Source organism: Pan paniscus, chromosome 19 (assembly GCF_029289425.2).
Source record: "Pan paniscus chromosome 19, NHGRI_mPanPan1-v2.0_pri, whole genome shotgun sequence".
Lineage (NCBI taxonomy): Eukaryota > Metazoa > Chordata > Mammalia > Primates > Hominidae > Pan > Pan paniscus.
Genome location: NC_073268.2, coordinates 91,205,798 through 91,226,873, shown reverse-complemented (window position 1 = coordinate 91,226,873; position 21,076 = coordinate 91,205,798). Strand labels below are relative to the sequence as shown.

General features: G+C 47.1%; 1 protein-coding gene across 1 annotated transcript; it reads left to right on the top strand.

Annotated features, from left to right (window-relative positions):
• Positions 1-4,205: 4,205 nt before the first annotated feature.
• Positions 4,206-18,980, top strand: SUMO2 (small ubiquitin like modifier 2). Its single transcript, XM_034942861.3, has 4 exons — positions 4,206-4,529; positions 6,152-6,283; positions 11,871-11,942; positions 18,303-18,980. Exons 1-4 carry the CDS (start codon positions 4,314-4,316, stop codon positions 18,363-18,365), a joined length of 483 nt encoding a protein of 160 aa, XP_034798752.2. The 5' UTR covers positions 4,206-4,313; the 3' UTR covers positions 18,366-18,980.
• Positions 18,981-21,076: the final 2,096 nt, after the last annotated feature.

Sequence of the window (21,076 nt, the reverse complement as noted above, 5' to 3'; positions counted from 1 at the left end):
AGATCACACCAATGCACTCTAGCCTGGGCAACAGAGTGAGACCTTCCACAAAAAAAAAAACAAAACAGGCAGATTTGGCAGGGCACAGTGGCTCATGCCTGTAATCCCAGCGTTTTGAGAGGCTGAGGCTAAGGCTGTAGGATCACTTGAGCCCAGGATGCCATTTCTTTCTTTCTTTCTTTTTTTTTTTTTTGAGATGGAGTTTCATTCTTGTTGCCCAGGCTGGAGTGCAGTGGCGCGATCTTGGCTCACTGCAACCTCTGTCTCCCGGGTTCAAGTGATTCTTGCTGGGATTACAGGCATGAGCCACCACGCCCGGCCAGGAGATGCTATTTCTATAAAAAATAAAAAGCCACCACGCCCGGCCAGGAGATGCTATTTCTATAAAAAATAAAAATAAATTAGGTGGGTGTGGTGGTGCCTGTCTGTAGTCCTAGCTACTCAAGAGGCTGAGGCAAGAGGATGGTTTAAGCCCAGGAGTTCGAGGCTGCAGTGAGCTATGATTTGCGGTACTGCACTCTATCCTGGGTGGAAAGCAGACCTTTCTTAAAAAAGAAAAAAAAAATTAGGTGAATTCCAGAGCCAACCTTCCAAGGGGCCCAAAAATTTGTATTTAAACCAGCCCTTTAGATGATTCTGACTCATTTAAAAATCCATGAATAATGGAGGTACTATTTATTTTTTTTTGAGACGGAGTCTCGCTCTGTCGCCCAGACTGGAGTGCAGTGGCGTGATCTCGGCTCACTGCAAGCTCCGCCTCCCAGGTTCATGCCATTCTCCTGCCTCAACCTCCTGAGTAGCTGGGACTACAGGCACCCGCCACCACGTCCGGCTAATTTTTTGTATTTTTAGTAGAGATGGGGTTTCACTGTGTTAGCCAGGGTGGTCTCGATCTCCTGACCTCGTGATCTGCCCGCCTCGGCCTCCCAAAGTGCTGGGATTACAGGCGTGAGCCACCACACCTGGCCTGGAGGTACTTTAAAACAGATGGGTTAGGCTGGGCGCGGTGGCTCACATCTGTAATCCCAGCACTTTGGGAGGCCAAAGTGGGCAGATCACCTGAGGTCGGGAGTTCGAGACCAGTGTGACCAACATGGAGAAACCCCGTCTCTATTAAAAATACAAAATTAGCCAGGCATGGTGGTGCACGGCATGCCTGTAATCTCAGCTACTCAGGAGGCTGAGGCAGGAGAATCGCTTGAACCCGGCAGGCGGAGTTTGCAGTGAGCTGAGATCTTGCCATTGCACTCCAGCCTGGGCCACAAGAGCAAAATTCTGTCTCAAAAAAACAAACAAACAAATAAACGGCCGGGCGTGGTGGCTCACGCCTGTAATCCCAGCACTTTGGGGGGGCCAAGACGGGCACATCACGAGGTCAGGAGATCAAGACCATCCTGGCTAACACGGTGAAACCCCATCTCTACTAGAAATACAAAAAATTAGCCGGGCGTGGTGGCACGTGCCCGTAGTTCCAGCTACTCAGGAGGCTGAGGCAGAAGAATCGCTTGAACCCGGGGGGCAGAAGTTGCAGTGAGCCGAGATCGTGCCACTCCAGCCTGGGCGACAGAGCGAGACTCCGTCTAAAACAAAACAAACAAACAACAACAACAACAAAAAAAAACAGATGAGTTAGGAGGGTATTTCCATATTGCAGTATCTTTGTGTTTTTTTGTTTTTTTGTTTTTTTGTTTTTGAGACGAAGTCTTGCTCTGTTGCCCAGGCTAGAGTGCAGTGAGTGGTGTGATCTTGGCTCACTGCAACTTCTACTTACTGGGTTCAAGCGATTCTCCTGCGTCAGCCCCCTGAGTAGCTGGGAATACAGGCGCCTGCCACCATGCCTGGCTAATTTTTGTATTTTTAGTAGAGACACCGGGTTTCACCATGTTAGCCAGGCTGGTCTCAAACTCCTGACCTCAGGCAATCCATCCGCCTCGGCCTCCCAAAGTGCTGGGATTACAGGCGTGAGCCACCAGAGGGTTTCACCATGTTGGCTAGTCTGGTCTCAAACTCCTGACCTCAGGTGATTTGCCCGCCTCGGCCTCCCAAAGTGTTGGGATTACAGGCATGAGCCACCGTGCCTGGCTGATATTGCAGTATCTCTTGAGAGTGTTTTTTTTTTTTTCTTTTTTAAATGGAGTTTCGCTCTTGTTGCCCAGGCTGGAGTGTAATGGTGAGATCTCAGCTCACCACAACCTCCTCCTCCCGGGTTCAAGCGATTCTTCCGCCTCAGCCTCCCGAGTAGCTGGGATTACAGGCATGCGCCACCACACCCAGCTAATTTTGTATTTTCAGTAGAGACAGGGTTTCTCCATGTTGGTCAGGCTGATCTCGAACTCCTGACCTCAGGTGATCCTCCCACCTCGGCCTCCCAAAGTGCTGGGATTACAGGCATGAGCCACCATGCCCGGCCTCTTTTGAGAGTGTTGATCTGAACTAGATGGTCTTCCTGCTTTGGCCTATCACACATCTAAGGTCTTAAGCCTCTTCCTCCCCAAAGAGAACCTACAGAAGGCCAGCAAATGCAGCTCCATCCAGAGGCCAAAGAAATTAGATTTGGTAAGAAGGTGGAATAGACAAGATCTGGCCAAGATTGATTGGATGAGGAGTGTGTGAAGGAGAAGAAGTCAGGAATGTTGTTGGCCTTTCCAGCTTGGGGCAGCTGTTGTAGTGGTGTGTCACTCAGTTTAAGAGTGACAGGTCAGGAAGAAGGACCCATGTGGAAGGTAAAGTGAGGAGTTTTAGTTGAGAGTTGCTGGGTCTGAGGTGCCTCTGGGATATCCAAGTGGAGATGTTCAGAAATCAACTGGAAACTCAGAAGAAAGACGTGGACTAGAAATAATGGATTTGGGGATCATTAGCAAAGAGATGATAATGAAAATCGGTGAAATCATCCTCGGAGAGGGAATGGAGTGATAAAAGGATCTTGAAGAAAACCCTAAGGAACAGTTAAGGGAAGGAGTGAGTAAGAAAAAAAATTGCAGAGAGAACAAAGGACAGGCTAGAGATGAGAGGAAAACCTACCTCCTGCAAAGTTCAAGAGGAGTGACAAACTGAGAAGCATACTGGATTCAGCAAAGAAGTCTGCGGTGACCTTGTGGAGAGCAGTTTTAGTGGAACTTTGGGGACAGCACCAGATTGCAGTGGGTTGAGGAGTGAGTGGGAGGGGAGGGGTTGGAGACAGCTGGCGGGGACATTTTTTCAAGCTGTTTGGCCAAGAATGGAGAGAGATAGGATGGTAACTTCGTAGAATTGGGAGCTTTTTTTTTTTTATTCTATACTAACGGAGGAGAGGAAGAAAATTCAGGGACAAAAGGAAATAATAAAGCCCAGGGGGAGAAGCGAGATGGAATCCAGTGCACACACATCGGATTGTTCTTCAGACAGGAGGGACGCATGTGTATGTTTTAACTGGATGCAACGAGGAAAGGATTAAATTGGCTGGAAGCTTGATTGTTGGGTAGTTCTCGCTTATGGATACTGTTTCCTCTTGGAAGACAGGCGATGAGTAAGGATCTCGTTGAATGAATACATGAATATTTTCCCGTAGCTAGTCAAAGTCTAGGGTTACCAGCAGGACAGAAGAAGACACTGTAGGCCGGGCGCGGTGGCTCACGCCTGTAATCCCAGCACTTTGGGAGGCCGAGGCGGGCGGATCACGAGGTCAGGAGATCGAGACCATCCTGGCTAACACGGTGAAACCCCGTCTCTACGAAAAATTAGCCGGGCGTTGTGGCGGGTACCTGTAGTCCCAGCTACTCGGGAGGCTGAGGCAGGAGAATCACTTGAACCCGGGAGGCAGAGGTTGCTGTGAGCCGAGATCGTGCCACTGCACTCCAGCCTGGGCGACTGAGCGAGACTCCGTCTCAAAAAAAAAAAGAAGAAGAAGAAGACACTGCATTTTAGGCAAGAGTCCGGTGGGAAGCAGGTTGAGACTGAGAGGAAGTAACCATGGGAGGGCTGCTGGTCCACTGAATGAGAGAGATTTTTCCAGAACCTCATGCTGGGGCTTTGATTTAGGAATCCCCTTCCTCCTATAGTCAGTCTGCCTTCCCTGGCCTATGGCTTACGTCTAAAGCCTCGAGCCCCATCGTTCCCACCGAGGACCAGCTGGAAGCCATTTTGATTATGCTCCACCACGAAGGAGGACAATACAGCCCCGCCCAGAGCCAGGCGCGCCCCCGCGGCGGGCCGGGTGCGCGTGTCCGCGCCTCTTCCCGCCGGCCGGGCGGGCGCCTGGCCCAGGACGCGGTGGCGCGGGGCGGGGGGTGGGGGTGGTTATGTAAGCGTTGCGCGCTCCCGCGAGGCGCCAGCCAATGGGAGACTTCGGCTACTCGTGCTCGCGCACGCAGGGTGGGGGGAGGGAGCGCACGACGTGCGCGCACCCTCTCCCCTCGTCCACCGCTGCCGCCTCCTTCTTCTGCCGCTCCTGGTGCTGCTTGTGTGCTCGTTTGGTGCGGACCTGGTACCTCTTTTGTGAAGCGGCAGCTGAGGAGACTCCGGCGCTCGCCATGGCCGACGAAAAGCCCAAGGTGAGCTCGCCGCCGGCTCCTTCGCCTCGCCGCGCGGTGGGGGTCATGGCGCGGGCCGGGGTCCGGCCAGAGCCCGCCGCTGGCTCCCAGCGCTTTCCCGGGCCCCCCACGGGGCCGGCCGCGGCTCAGGCCCGGGCGCTCCGCGCCATTTTCCTCCCTCCCTCTCTTCCTCCCTCCCGCGCCGAAGGAGGCCCCGCCGCTCTCTCCCGCCCCCGGCGGCCTCCGAGTGCGCGCCGGGCGCGAGTTGGGCGGGCAGAAAGCGGACGCCCGCGGACCCACCAGCCCCGAACGGGGATTCTTGGCCCAGCCGGCCGGCGCGCGTGAGGAGGGGCGTTAGGGCGCGCGGGGTCTCCACCCTCTGTCGACCCCGCGTCGGGTGTTGCAGTCTCCGAGGCGGCGGGGAGTCCTCTGGGCTCGGGCTTCACCTCTTGGGTAGGAACCGCGGGCATCTGGGGACCCCTGCCTGGGGCCGCGGCGGCGGGGCGAGGGTTCGGGGCGAATCAATGGGCTGCTGACGGGCAGGAACCTGGATGCCCGCGGGCCGCCGTCCTGGGCCTGGGGGTAGGGGGATTCCCGTGGAGTATTTCCCACTTTAATGGCCTCAGGGGCCCGAAGGGGGAGGGGCAGCGGCTTTTCCCTGGGTGCCAACGAACCCCTAATCCGCGAACACCATGTGGTTTCATGAAGTTGGAGGCACAGGTACGAGCAGAGAGACTTTGTGCGGCTTAACTTTTGAACGCGGCTTTTGAGGCACCCGGAGACTTCCCGGGAGGACTTGGGGACACCCATCATCGGGGCACACGGGACTTGCTGCTTTTAGTTTGGTGGCACCCCCCGCCTCCCGCGCCTTTACTTTCAGGAGCGTTTTAGGGCTACAGAATTGTTTCTGCACTCGATTTTGGACAACTTTAGGTTGGGTCGAAATCTACAAGAAACAAATCAGGATAAAACTGTGTATTTGACCCATGACAACAAAGGGGGGGAGGGGAGAATAAGTGCTCTTAACCGAAAATAAAAATGAAGCTGCTAATAGAGGAGAACGTTAACTGTGGTCCTGAGTATTACCGCTGTTCCGGAGGGAATCGGGATATTCTTCGATTGTTTTTTTTTGTTTGTGTGTTTCCTTTAATGGAGATTGGATTTAGGTTATTAAACTGAGTTTGGTAACTTTTTAATGACAACGGTAATGAGTTTTGAATGGCAGGCTGTAGATTTATTGTTTTGTTTCTTGCAGTTGTACTTAAAGTGCTTAGAAAAGAGAAGGGACTCTATTTTTAACTTTTTTTGGGGGTAAAGTATTTTGGGAGTGATATATGTCATTTTATAAAGTTTAACTTCAAGAGAACGTTGCAATACACTGAATAGGACCCAACTTTAAACATATTGTTGCTACTGATAGTATTGCATGTAGGCTTTTCCGTATCTGACAGCTATCTAATACTGTTACTGCAGGATTTCTCCTCTTTCACATTGATTTCAGCAGCTGAAAACAGCCGTATGCCGTTTTAGCATACAGTATGAGAAACCTGTTGATTTTTGAAGCAACTAGGGCTGCTGCTGCTTTATAAAACGTGTTCGTTGATCACATTTCCCAAATTATACTTTTATTTTTCTTTTAACAGGAAGGAGTCAAGACTGAGAACAACGATCATATTAATTTGAAGGTGGCGGGGCAGGATGGTTCTGTGGTGCAGTTTAAGATTAAGAGGCATACACCACTTAGTAAACTAATGAAAGCCTATTGTGAACGACAGGTGAGGAATTCATATGTGTACTTCCACTGAATAAAACTATTTTTAAAAATCTTATTTTCATGGGAACAAAAACTAGACTAGCATATTACAGTGACTTTTTGATGGGATGAATATGCACTTGGCACGTCAGTTTTGTCGTGCACTTGGTATATTGATAGCTCGTGAAAACCCTTAGGATGATTTGGTTAGTATTATATGTGGTTCCAGTCCTGTGCCAGAAATCCATCAAATTATATTTACAATAATTTTTTTTTTTTTACCAAGGAAATGTAATTTTATGTTTATAAGAAAATAAGAGTGAACTTGGTAAAATTACTTATCAGTCTTTTATTATTTTATTTTATTTTTTTGAGATGGAGTTTCATTCTTGTTGCCCAAGCTGAAGTACAGTGGCCTGAGCTCAGCTCACTGCAACCTCCACTTCAAGCGATTTTCCTGCCTCAGTCTCCTGAGTATCTGGTATTACAGGTGCCCACTACCAGGCCTGGCCAATTTTTTTTTGTATTTTTAGTAGAGATGGGGTTTCACCATATTGGCTAGGCTGGTTCCAAACTCCTGACCTCAGGTGATCCGCCCGCCTCGGCCTTCCAAAGTGCTGGGATTACAAGCATGAGCCACCGCGCCAAACCAAGAATTTTTTTTTTTTTTTTTTTTAGCTGGGAGTCTCACTCTATTTCTTTTAAGCTAGAACTTATCTACCTTGTAAATTGTGTTTTGTTTTTGTTTTTGTTTTTGTTTTTGATGGAGTCTTGCTCTTTTGCCCAGGCTGGAGTGCAGTGGTGCAATCTTGGCTCACTGCAACCTCTGTCTCCTGAGTTGAGGCTATTCTTATGCCTCAGCCTCCTGAGTACCTGGGATTTCAGGCGTGCGCCACCACGCCCGGCTAATTTTGTATATTTAGTAGACCTGACCTCAACTCCTGACCTCAAGTGATCCACCCACCTTGGCCTCTCAGAGTGCTGGGATTACAGGCATGGGCCACTGTGCCTGGCCCCTTCAGATTGTTCTAAATAGGCTCAAAATAGAATAAGGCTTAAACCTATGTAAGTTGGGAAATTGAGTTTGAGTTTATACTTGAAAGATCAGTGAAGATAAAAACTTCCTTTAGGCCTGATGCAGTGGCTCATATCTGTAATCCCAGCACTTTGGGAGACTGAGGCAGGTGGCAGTTGACATCAGCCTGGCCACCATGGCAAAATCCCATTTCTACTAAAAATCCAAAAAAATTAGCTGGGCGTGGTGTTACACGCGCATAATCCCACCTACTCCGGAGGCTGAGGCTGAGAATCCCTTGAACCTGGGAGGTGGAGGCTGCAGTGAGCCAAGATCACACCACTGCACTCTAGCCTGGGTGACAGAGCGAGAGCATTTCAAAGGAAAAAAAAAAAACTTTAGAATGTTTGAAGTATTTTTATGCCTAGTGTATTTACAATGTAATAAGAAAATACTGTGCTCATAATTGATATGTAAACCTTCTTGTATGTAGTTCCTTATAAAGATAACCTTTTTTTTTTTTTTGAGACAGAGTCTCGCTCTGTTGTCCAGGATGGAGTGCAGTAGTGCAATCTCGACTCACTGCAACTTCTGCCTCCCGAGACCAAGCGATTCTCCTGTCTCAGTCTCCCGAGTAGATGGGACTACGGGCGCACGCCACCACGCCCGGCTAATTTTTGTATTGTCAGCGAGATCGGGTTTCACCATATTGGTCAGACTGGTCTTGAACTCCTGACCTCAGGTGATCCACCTGCCTCATCCTCCCAAAGTGCTGGGATTGCAGGCGTGAGCCACTGTGCCCAGCAAGATACCATATACTCTTATTTGAAGAATTTTGCTGAAATCACCCTACATGAACTTATGAATTGTGTTAAATAATTTATAAACTGGCATCTTCTATATTTGAACACTAGTGCCCCTTCAGGATACAGGGGAATTTTAAAAGGTAATCCTTTTGGAGAACTTCTTTAGCAAAACTGCATACAAAATAGAAAATCATAGGCTGGGCGTGGTAATCCAGCACTTTGGGAGGCCAAGGCTGGAAGACCAGTCTGGACAACATAGTAAGACCTCATCTGGTTTTTTTGTTTTGTTTTGAGGTGGAGTTTCGCTCTTATTGCCCAGGCTAGAGTGCAGTGGCGCAATCTCGGCTCACTGCATCCTCCGCCTTCCAGTTTTAAGCGATTCTCCTGCCTCAGCCTCCCAAGTCACTGGGATTACAGGACCTCGTGAACCACCCGCCTCAGCCTCCCAAAGTGCTGGGTTTACAGGCATGAGCCACTGCGCCTGGCCCAGACCTCATCTCTTAAAAAAAAATTAGGTGGTTGTGGTGGCACATACCTGTAGTCCAGGCTATTTCAGTGACAGAGGTGGGAGGATTGCTTGAGCTTGGCAGGTCTAGGCTGCAGTGAGCCATGATCTCATCGCTGCACTCCAGTATGGGTGACAGAATGAGACCCTGTCTCAAAACCACAAACAAACAGAATCATGCTTCAGTTTGGTGGTTTTGAACAGTATTCTTTTCTTTCTTTTTTTTTTTTTTGGAGAGTCTCGCACTGTTGCCCAGGCTGGAGTGCAGTGGCACCATCTCGGCTCACTGCAACCTCTGCCTCTTGGGTTCAAGCGATTCTCCTGTCTCAGCCTCCCAAGTAGCTGGGACTACAGGTGCGTGCCACTGTGCCCAGCTAATTTTTGTATTTTTTGTAGAGACGGGGTTTCACAATATTGGCCAGGATGATCTCGATCTCTTGACCTCGTGATCCGCCTGCTTCGGCCTCCCAAAGTGCTGGGATTACAGGTGTGAGCCACCGGTGCCTGGCCTTGAACACTATTCTTATGCATATCTTATTTAACTTTTCTGCAATTGCAAAATTTTGCCTTTTTTTTTTTTTTTGAGACAGGCTTTTGCCCTGTTGCCCATGCTGAAGTGCAGTGGGAGGATTATGATCATGGCTCACTGCATCCTCTGCCTCCCAGGCTCAAGCAATCCTCCCACCTCAGGCTCCCAGGTAGTTGGGACTATAGGCTTGTGCCACTGGGCGATTCTTTTTTTTTTTTTTTTGAGACGGAGTCTCGCTTTGTCGGTCAGACTGGAGTGTAGTGACATAATCTCGGCTCACTGCAACCTCCACCTCCCGGGTTCAAGCAATTCTCCTGCCTCAGCCTCTTGAATAACTGGGATTATAGCGCCTGCCACCTAGCCTGGCTAATTTTTTGTATTTTTATTTATTTAATTATTTTTTTTTTTTTCCGAGACAAGAGTCTCGCTCTTGCAATGGCACGATCTCGGCTCATTGCAACCTCCACCTCCCGGGTTCATGCAATTTTCCCCCCTCAACCTCCGGCTGGAGTAGCTGGGACTACAGGCGTGTGCCATTGTGCTCAGCCAATTTTTGTATTTTTAGTAGAGACGGGGTTTCATCATGTTGGACAGGCTGGTCTCGAACTCCTGACCTCAGGTGATCTTCCACCTCAGTCTCCCAAGGTGCTAGGATTACAGGCGTGAGCCACAATACTTGGCCTTCGTTTTTAAGTAGATGATGGTTATATACTGTTTTTCATCCCTTTTATGCCACTGATAACTTACTGAGCAGCACCTACTATGTGCAAGGGATAGACTGTGTAACTAAAACAGTCTAGGTTCCTATATCTCCTGAAGTGTGTTTTTTAGTAAGACAGTAAGTAATTACAGATTTGGGTAAGTATTAAAGGAAATTAAAAAGCGGTGCTTTTTTAAAGCTATTCCAGGAAGTTCAAGGGTGTAGGTTGGGGCATTTTAGGTCGGTTTTGTTGTTGTTGTTTTTGAGATTGAATCTGGTCTGTCACCCAGGCTGGAGTGCTAGGGCATGATCTTGGCTCACTGCAAACTCCGCCTCCCAGGTTCAAGCGATCCTCCTGCCTCAGCCTCCCGAATAGCTGGGATTACAGGCAGATGCCACCACACCCGGCTAATTTTTGTATTTTCAGTAGAGGCGGGGTTTCACCATATTGGCCAGGCTGGTCTTGAACTCCAGACCTCAGATGATCTGCCTTGGTCTCCTAAAGTGTTGGAATTACAGCGTGAGCCCCCGAGCTCAGACTGGAGTCTTTCAATGGGCATTTTTTTTCCTTTAAATTTCCTGTTAGTGGCCAGCCAGGCGGATCACGAGGTCAGGAAATTGAGACCATCCTGGCTAACACAGTGAAACCCCATCTCTACTAAAATACAAAAAATTAGCCCAGCATGGTGGCATGAGCCTGTAGTCCCAGCTACTCAGGAGGCTGAGGCAGGAAAGTCACTTGAACTCCGGTGGCGGAGGTTGCGTTGAACTGAGATTGTGCCACTCACTCCAGCCTGGGCGACAGAGTGAGACTCCATTAAAAAAAAAAAAATTTCATTTCCTTGTCTAACTCATTTAAATGCATATTTGTCTCAAGGTATGTTCTATTTAACATTATAGTAGCTGTGTCTGAAAAGCAGTAAAGCTTTCTAAAAGAATGACTTACTGGCTGGGCGCAGTGGCTCACACCTGTAATCCCAGCGTTTTGGGAGGCTGAGGTGAGTGGATCACTTGAGGTCAGGAGTTCGAGATCAGTCTGGCCAACATGGTGAAACCCTGTCTCTACTAAAAACACAAAAATTAGCTGGGCATGATGGCAAGTGCCTGTAATCCCAGCTACTCGGGAGGCTGAGGCAGGAGAATCACTCGAACCCAGGAGGCGGAGGTTGCAGTGAGCCAAGATCGCACCACTGCACTCCAGCCTGGGCGACATAGCAAAACTCTGTCTTAACAAACAAACAAAAACAACAACAACAAACAGGCCGGGCACAGTGTCTTATGCCTGTAATCCCAGCACTTTGGGAGGCTGAGGTGGTCAGATCATCTGAGGTCAGGAGTTCGAGACCAGCCTGGCCAACATGGCGAAACCCTGTTTCTACTAAAAAATACAAAAATTAGCTAGGCGTGGTGGCGCCTGCCTAGTCCCAGCTAACCAGGAGGCTGAGGCAGGAAAATTGCTTGAACCCAAAAGGTGGAGGTTGCAGTGAGCCGAGATCGCGACACTGCCCTCCAGCCTGAGTGACGGAGCAAGACTCTGTCTCAAAAAAAAAAAAAAAAGGAAAAAAAATACTACATCTTACTGTTCACTGAAAATGAGAGGCTGGGCACCATGGCTCACTCCTGTAATCCCAGCACTTTGGGAGGCTGAGGCAGACGGAGCACCTGAGGTTAGGAGTTTGAGACCAGCCTGGCCAACATGATGAAACCCAGTCTCTACTAAAACTACAAAAATTAGCTGGTTGTTGTGGCGGGGGACCGTAGTCCCAGCTACTCTTGGGAGGCTAAGGCAGAAGAATCGCTTGAACCAGGAGGTGTAGGTTGCCTTGAGCTGAGATCACGCCACTGCACTTCAGCCTTGACAACAGATCAAAACTGTCTCAAAAAAAAAATGAAAATCACCCCAAATCTTTTTACCTATAGGGTATGTTAACATGTTGGCAATTGTTTATTTAGGTATTTCTTTAATATATTCATGGTTAAATATGCATGTACTTTTATGTAAATAGAATTCTGTTTCTCTTAATGCTGTTTATTGCTTTTAAATTCTCGTTCAGGGATTGTCAATGAGGCAGATCAGATTCCGATTCGACGGGCAACCAATCAATGAAACAGACACACCTGCACAGGTAAAAAAATCTCTCCTAATTAGAAAAATTACCATTTGTAATTTTTTTGAACAGCTGTGTTTATGAATTTGAACGTTTAGACACTGGAGTATAAGTTCTTGTAGAGTTCAGAGCTTTGGGGAAGTATGACCAGAGGGGAACAGAAAGGAAAATAGGAATAGGCTCAGGAAATGCCAATGGTTTTTATTCATTTATTTTTAATTTTCATTTTAATTATTTTTTTAGGGACAGGGCCTCTCTGTTGCCCGGGTTGAAGTGTAGTGGCCTCATTATAGCTCACTGCAGCCTTGGCCTCCCAAAGTGATGGGATTATAGGCACGAATCAATGTGCCCAACCCCACCAGTGGTTTGTGTTTGTTTTTTGTGACGGAATCTCACTCCATCGCCCAGGCTTGAGTACAGTGGCACGATCTTGGGTCACTGCAGCCCTCGCCTGCCATGCTTAAGCAATTCTCCTGCCTCAGCCTCCCAGAGTAGCTGGGATTACAGGCATGCACCACCATGCCTGGCTAATTTTTGTATTTTTGGTAGGGATGGGGTTTCACCATGTTGGCCAGGCTGGTCTTGAACTGCTGACCACAAGTAATCTGCCCGCCTTGGCCTCCCAAAGTGTTGGGATTGACAGGTGTGAGCCACCGCACCCAGCCAAATCCTCACCATTTTAGTTCTACATGCTGAATTGAAATTCTCTTTTACGTGTCTTCATGAACAAAAAGGAACTAATAGCTCTAATTGCCACGTCCCATAGCTTTGTTTGACAGGGAGAGCCCCTGATAATAGGAGATTTTCCAAACCCTTAGTACAAAACGTGATGCTCTCTGATCCTTTAACTCTTTATGTACCACTTCATTTTGTTCTGTCACTTTCTGTAGGATCAGCTGGATTGTCTTCTGTGGCAGAAGCTCTTTGTTTCTTTTTACCCTTTCAAAGTTCCATTAAATACTTCCAGTTTTGGCCTAGCAGGGTGGCTCATGAGAGCCATTTTCAGCATTACAAAGTGCTTGTAATGCCAGCACTGTGACACCAAGGTGGGCGGAGCACTTGAGTCCAGGATTTCAAGACCAGCCTGGGCAACATGGCAAAACCCTCTCTTTACAAAAAAATACAAAAATTAGCCAGGGAGCAGTGGTATGTGCCTGTAGTACCAGCTACTTCTTAGGGTGAGGTGGAAGGATTGCTTGAGCCCAGGAAGTGGAGGCTGCCGTCAACCAAGATGGTACCACTGCACACCAGCCTGGGTGACAAAGTGAGGCCCTCTCTCAAAAAAAAAAAAAACAAAAAAAAAACGACTTCCAGTCTTGTCCTGACTTGGTGGCTCACACCTGTAGTCCTATCACTTTAGGAAACTGACACTGGCAGGAGGGTTGCTTGAGGCCAGGAGTTTAAGACCAGTCTGGGCAATATAGCAAGACCTGGTCTCTACAGGAAAGAAAAAGAGCTGAGCATGGTAGCATGTGTCTGTAGTCCCAGCTTCTTGGGAGGTTTAGTGGGAGGGGTGCTTGAGTCCAGGAGTTTCAGGCCGCAGTGAGTTATGATCATACTACTGCACTCCAGCCTGGGTGATAGAGCAAAACTCTGTCTCAAAAATAGAAGACTTATAATGTCTGAAACATATTTTACAATGTTGTGATAGTAGAAATTTAAATTGGATCCCATGTACTTTTGAATTTCAACTTTATCACCCAGTAAAAACTAGAAAGTGATAAATGTGGCATGAAGCAGCACATCCAGATTGTAGTTTTGTTGATAATCTTTGAAAATTGGAAAAGCCCCTGAGTTGTACTGAAAAGAAGAATATTTTGAAGACATTTCAACTGGTGACAGTCTCTCAAAAGGAATTACGGGCCAGGTGCACTTGCTCACACCTGTCATCCTAGCACTTCAGGAGGCTGAGGCAGGCAGATTGCTTGAGGTCAGGAGTTTGAGACCAGCCTGGACAATATGGTGAAACCCCGTGTCTGCCAAAAAATACAAAAATTAGCCAGGCATCACCAGGCGCAGTGGCTCATGCCTGTGATCCCAGCACTTTGGGAGGCCGAGGTGGGCGGATCACCTGAGGTTGGGAGTTTGAGACCACTCCGACCAACATGGAGAAACCCCGTCTCTACTAAAAATACAAAATTAGCTGGGTGTGGTGGCCTGTAATCCCAGCTGCTCGGGAGGCTGAGGCAGGAGAATCGCTTGAACCCGGGAGGCAGAGGTTGCAGTGAGCTGGAGATCACACCATTGCACTCGAGCATGGGTAACGAGCGAAACTCAAAAAAAAAAAAAAAAAATTTAGCCAGGCATGATGGTGCACGCCTGTAGTCCCAGCTACTCAGGAGGCTGAGGCAGGAGAATCACCTGAACCCGAGAGGCGGAGATTAAAGTCAGCAGAGATAGTGCCACTGCACTCCAGCCTGGGTAACAGCCCCTGTCTCAAAAAAAAAAGTCTGGGTACAGTAGCTCACGACTGTAATCCTAGCACTTTGGGAGGCCAAGGCAAGTTGATCACCTGAGGTCAGCAGTTCAAGACCAGCCTGGCCAACATGGCGAAACTACCCCGTCTCTACTAAAAATACAAAAATTAGCCGGGCATGGTGGTGCTCACCTGTAATCCCATCCCAGCTACTCGGGAGATTGAGCCAGGAGAATCTGGGCGGGGGAAAGGTGTCAGACAGTCGAGGTTGCAGTGAGCGCGGAGGTCATGCCACTTCACTCTAGCTTGGGTGAAAGAGTGAAACCCTGTCAAAAAAAAAAAAAAGGCGCAATTATGGTATGTAGCCACAAGGAGGAGCTAAATTCTATTGATAAATGAGGCTGGTACAGGAACCTCATTTTTTAAAGGCATTTGCAGTTTCACTGTAAAACTTCACATTTGGATAATTTTGTTTTAGTAGATAGATGACAGGCTTGTTTGGTTTTAAAATAAATAGTAAAAAGTATCTATTGTGCTATACTCTCAGTTATTAGAATGTATTTCCTGTCTTTAAGCCCTCCTTACCCACCACTAAAACGGGATTATCTGCTATAGTAGTTACAAATATTAAACAAGGAGTTATTTGTTTGGATCCGTGACCTTGAGGCATTTTAAAATCTTCAGGTTGAATTTGCAATTCATTTTACTTCATTTTGAAGAATTTGGAATTGATTCGTTTTAGAATTATTCTCCCAATATTTGTTAGATAGCAGGATTGTGATAAATTAAAATATCTTAGCAGGCCTCCTGCCTCCCCAGCTTTTTTTTATTTTTTTATTTTTCGAGACGGAGTTTTGCTCTGTCTCCCGGACTGGAGTGCAGTGGCGTGATCTCAGCTCACTGCAACCTCCGCTTCCTGGATTCAAGCGATTCTCCTGCCTCAGCTTCCCAAGTAGCTGGGATTACAGGCGCCCACCATGATGCCTGGCTAATTTTGTTTTTATTTTATTTGTTTATGTTGTTTTTATTTTATTTATTTTCTGTATTGACGGAGTCAGTACAAAATTAGCTGGGCATGATGGCGCATGCCTGTAATCCCAGCTACTTGGGAGGCTGAGGCAGGAGAATTGCTTGACCCGGGAGGCAGAGGTTGCAGTGAGCCAAGATCGTGCCATTGCGCTCCACCCTGGGCAACAACAGCGAAACTCCATCGCAAGAAAAAGTAGAAAAACACAAATGTAGTCATACAATAAGCTGCTTTGCTCCTTGGGGTGTACTTTCTTTTTTTTTTAACTGCCCCTTACAGAGCATGGCTAACTTATATAGTCAGTGCACCCAGAGTTGGCTGCTGCTTAGTTTTAAAATTGTGTTTTTAGCCTAACACTGTATCTACTGTATCTTAAAGATATTTTCATTTCTGTACATGAAAATCTTATTTTTTAACGGCTATATGGTATTTAATATCTGAGCATACTATGTTTTATTAATTTGGGTTTTTTTTTTTTTTTTGAGACCCGGAGTCTCGCACTGTCACCCAGGCTGGAGTGCAGTGGCGTGATCTCAGCTCACTATAACCTCCACCTCCCAGGTTCAAGTGATTCTCCTGCCTCAGCCTCCCGAGTGGCTGGGATTACAGGCACCTGCCACCATGCCCAGCTAATTTTTTGTATTTTTAGTAGAGACGGGGTTTCACTATGTTGGCCAGGCTGGTCTCGAATGACTGACCTTGTGAGCCACCACGCCCGCTGTGGGTTTTTTATTTTTGTTTTTGTTTTTTGAGACAGAGTCTTGCTCTGTTGCCAGGCTGGAGTGCAGTGGGGCAATCACAGCTCACTGTAACCTCCACTTCACGGGTTCAAGTGATTCTCCTGCCTCAGCCTCCTGAGTAGCTGGGACTACAGGCGTGCGCAACCACACCCAGCTAATTTTTGTATTTTTGGTAGAAACGGGGTTTCACCATGTTGGCCAGGATAGGTTTGACCTGTTGACCTGGTGATCCGCCCACCTTGGCCTCCCAAAGTGTTGGGATTATAGGCGTGAGCCCCGGCGCCCAGCCTAATTTGGGTTTTTATTGAGATTTGTTTTCAGTCTTTGCTAAGCAGTGCAGCGAGATTCTTTAAACATATCACCCTTCTGTGGGCCCTCGACACAGACATATTCAGCTTTCATTTATTTAATTTTTTTTGATACAGTTTCTTGTCACATGCAATGGCATGATCTTGGCTCACTGCAACCTCCACCTCCTGGGTTCAAGTGATTCTCCTGCCTCAGCCTCCCAAGTAGCTGGGATTACAGGCGTGCAGGTGTGCAGGCGTGCGCCACCACGCCCAGCTAATTTTTTTGTTTTGTTTTTTGTATTTTTAGTAGAGACTGGGTTTCACCATTTTGGCCAGGCTGGTCTTGAACTCCCGACCTCAGGTGATCTGCCTGCCTCGGCCTCCCAAAGTGTTGGGATTACAGGTGTGAGCTGCCACACCCGCCCGCCCCCTCCTTTTTTTTTTTTTTGAGACCAAGTCTCACTCTGTCACCCGTGTTGGAGTCCAGTGGCACAATCTTGGCTCACCACAACCTCTGCTTCCTGGGTTCAAGCGATTCTCCTGCCTCAGCCTCCCGAATAGCTGGGATTACGGGCACATGCCACCATGCCCGGCTAATTTAAAAAATATTTTTAGGCCAGGCGCAGTGGTTCACGCCTATAATCCCAGCATTTTGGGAGGCCAAGGAGGGTGGATCATGAGGTCAGGAGATCTAGACTGTCCTGGCTAACACGGTGAAACCCCGTCTCTACTAAAAATACAAAAAATTAGCCGGGCGTTGTGGCGGGCACCTGTAGTCCCAGCTACTCGGGAGGCTGAGGCAGGAGAATGGCGTGAACCCAGGAGGCGGAGCTTGCAGTGAGCTGAGATCCTGCCACTGGACTCCAGCCTGGGCGACACAGGGAGACTCCGTCTCAAAAAAAAAAAAAATTTTTTTTTTTAATAGGGATGGGGTGTCACCAGGTTGGCCAGGCTGGTCTTGAACTCCTGACCTCAGGTGACCCGCCGACTTCAGCCTCCCAAAGTGTTGAGATTACAGGAGTGAGCCATTGTGCGTGGCCCCAGCCTTTTTTTCTCTTTTTTTGATACAGGATCTTTTGCTTTGTCACTCAGGCTGGAGTGAGCTGGTGTGGTCTCAGTTCACTGCAGCCTTGATCTTATGGGCTCAATTGATCCTCCCACCTCGGCTTCCTGAGTAGCTGGGAGTATGGACATGTGTCACCATGGCTGGCTAATTTTTTTTTTTTTCCTTTTTTTTTTTTGTAGAGATGTTGTCTCCTTATGTTGCCCAGGCGGGTCTCGGTCTCTTGGGCTCAAGCAATCCTCCAATGTTGGCCTCCAGTAGTACTGGGATTACAGGCGTGAGCCACCGCACCTGGCTAATATTCTGCTTTTTACTCAAAAACTAAGTTTTGGCTGGGCGCAGTGGCTCACACCTGTAATCCCAGCACTTTGGGAGGCCGAGGCAGGCAGATCACTTGAGCTCAGGAGTTTGAGACCAGCCTGGCCAACATGACGAAACCCCATCTCTACTAAAAATACAAAAAAATTAGCTGGGCATGGTGGCGGATGCCTGTAATCTCAGCTACTTGGGAGACTGAGGCAGGAGAATTGCTTGAACCTGAGGGGTGGATGTTGCAGTGAGCTGAGATCACGCCACTGCACTCCAGCCTGGGTGACAGAAATCCTGTCTCAAAAAAAAACAAAAAACAAAAAACAAGTTTTATCTAATAGTCATAAAAAAGGAAGCCAAGTGAAAAATTACTTAAACCAAGTGTGTTGATACATTAAGCTATGAGACATCTAAAATAATGAAACTTGGAACTTAGTGGAACATGTACATGTTTTCAGCATACTTAAACCCGAAAATCATTAATTTTCAGAACTTAATCAGTGCTTTTACATTTGTTTTTTCTTTTATGCTAGTTGGAAATGGAGGATGAAGATACAATTGATGTGTTCCAACAGCAGACGGGAGGTGTCTACTGAAAAGGGAACCTGCTTCTTTACTCCAGAACTCTGTTCTTTAAAGACCAAGATTACATTCTCAATTAGAAAACTGCAATTTGGTTCCACCACATCCTGACTACTACCGTATAGTTTTCTCTATTCTTTCATTTCCCCCTTCCCCATTCCTTTATTGTACATAAAGTAACTGGTATATGTGCACAAGCATATTGCATTTTTTTTTTTTTTTTAACTAAACAGCCAATGGTATGTTTTGATTGACATCAAGTGGAGACGGGATGGGGAAAAATACTGATTCTGTGAAAATACCCCCTTTCTCCATTAGTGGCATGCTCATTCAGCTCTTATCTTTATATTCCAGTAAGTTATTTTGCTCTCACTGTTTTAACAAAAAAAAAAAAACAACAACAACATAAAAATCCTTGCATACCTTGTTCAATTGGAGAATTTTAATGTTTTTCATTTATCATTGTAAAACCAAGGACAATTTTATAACTTTTTTGTACGTAGCTGTTACATGTAGGGCAATCTGTCTTTAAGTAGGGATAAATTACTCTAAAACAAGAAAGAATCCTAGATAGTTTTCCCTTCAAGTCAAGCGTCTTGTTGTTTAAATAAACTTCTTGTTTAAAATGAGCTGTTTTCTTTATTCTGAGAAATATTAAATAGAAAATTGAGGCTTAGAAAAAACATAAATAGGCCTGCTTAGAAGTAACATTTCAAGAAGGAAATAAAGCTACTTGGTGTTTCTGACAGACTGATACTGATGCCAAACAAAGAATCACAGTTTTATAAATATCACCTTGTTCCAAAAGTTTCTCTAGGTCCCATGTTAATATGCAAGTATACTAGCAGAAAAATTGGGCCATAGTATCGTGGATTTCCAGGTATTTTCTGTATATTAAGTGAGGCACGGAGCGTAGGGTATAGGGTAGCACATGTGGCAAGGAAAAAGTTCTGATTTTGCCTTTGTTGCTGATAAAACACTGAACCATTCTAGCCTGCACTTATAATAAGTAAATACTCCCTAACCTAAAATAAAGTTTTCGTTCCTTATTCAAGGATTTTTTTTTGAAACGGAGTTTTCCTCTTGTTGCCCAGGCTGGAGTGTAGTGGTGCAATTTCAGCTCACTGCAACCTCAGCCTCCTGAGTAGCTGGGGGGTCATAGGTGCATGCCACCACACCCAGGTAATTTTTTTTCTATTTTTATTCGAGACAGGGTTTTATCACGTACACCAGGCTGGTCTCGAACTCCTGACCTCAGGTGATCCACCCGCCTCAGCCTCCCAAACTGCAGGGATTACGGCATAAGCCGCCACGCCTGGCCTATTCAAGAATATTGAGGGACAGAAAATATCTATATATATCCATCCTCAGAACCTTAAATATACAGGTCACTCCAGTCTTTATTATTTTAATTTTTGTTTCGTAGGGTTTCTTTTGGTGGTGGTTTTTTGAGATGGAGCATCATTCCATCTCCCAGGCTGTAGTGCAGTGGCACAATCTTGGCTCACTGCAAGCTCCGCCTCCCAGGTTCACGCCATTCTCCTGCCTCAGCCTCCCGTCTTAGGTCTTTTTGAAAGAGGTTATGCCTCTGTTGCCTAGTTGGAGTGGTGCAATGGTGTGATCTCGGCTCACTGCAACCTCCACCTCCAGGTCTTAAGAGATCCTCCCTGGTTAGCCTCGTGAGTAGCTAGAACCGCAGGTGCATGCCACCACAGCTAATTTTTGTATTTTTTATAGAGAGTGTTTCACCATATTGTCCAGGCCGGGCTCAAACCCCTGATCTTAAGTGATCTATCTGCCTTAGCCTCCCAATGTGCTGGGTTTACAGGCGTGAGCCACTATGCCCAGCCCCTTTTTAATTTTTTAAAAATGTTTATTTTTGAGATGGAGTTTCGCTCTTGTTGCCCCAACTGGAGACCAATGACATGATCTCAGCTCACTGCAACCTCCGCCTCCCGGGTTCAACTGATTCTCCTCCCTCAGCCTCCGGAAAAGCTGGGATTACAAGCATCTACCATCATGCCTGGCTAATTCTGTATTTTTAGTAGAGAAGGGGTTTCTCTATGTTGGTCAGGCTGGTCTCCACCTCCCGACCTCAGGTGATCTGCCTGCCTTGGCCTCCCAAAGTGCTGGGATTACAGGCTTGAGCTACTGTGCCCGGCCAAATTTTTATTATTTTTAAATTAGAGGTGGGGGGTCTCACCATGTTGACCAGTTTGGTCTCGAACTTCTGGCCTCAATCCCTTGTCTTGGCCTCCCAAAGTGTTGGGGTTTCAGGTGTTAGACCCCATGCCCAACCACTACAGTTTTTGTTTTTGTTTTTTTTTCAGACGGAGTCTTGCTCTGTCGCCCAGGCTGGAGTGCAGTGGCGCAATCTTGGCTCACGGCAAGCTCCACCTCCCGGGTTCACGCCATTCTCCTGCCTCAGCCTCCCCAGTAGCTGGGACTAAAGGTTCCCACCACCATGCCCGGCTAATTTTTTTGTATTTTTAGTAGAGACAGGGCTTCACCATGTTAGCCAGGCTGGTCTCAAACTCCTGACCTCAGTTCATCCACCCGCCTTGGCCTTCCAAAGTGCTGGGATTACAGGCATGATCCACTGCGCCCGTCCTCACTGCCATTTTATAGATGAGAAAGCCAAGTTCCAGGAAAGTTGTGAAATAGACGGTGACAAAACTATAAAACTGGGACTAGAGATAGTATCCTAATGCTTGTTGATTGTTTT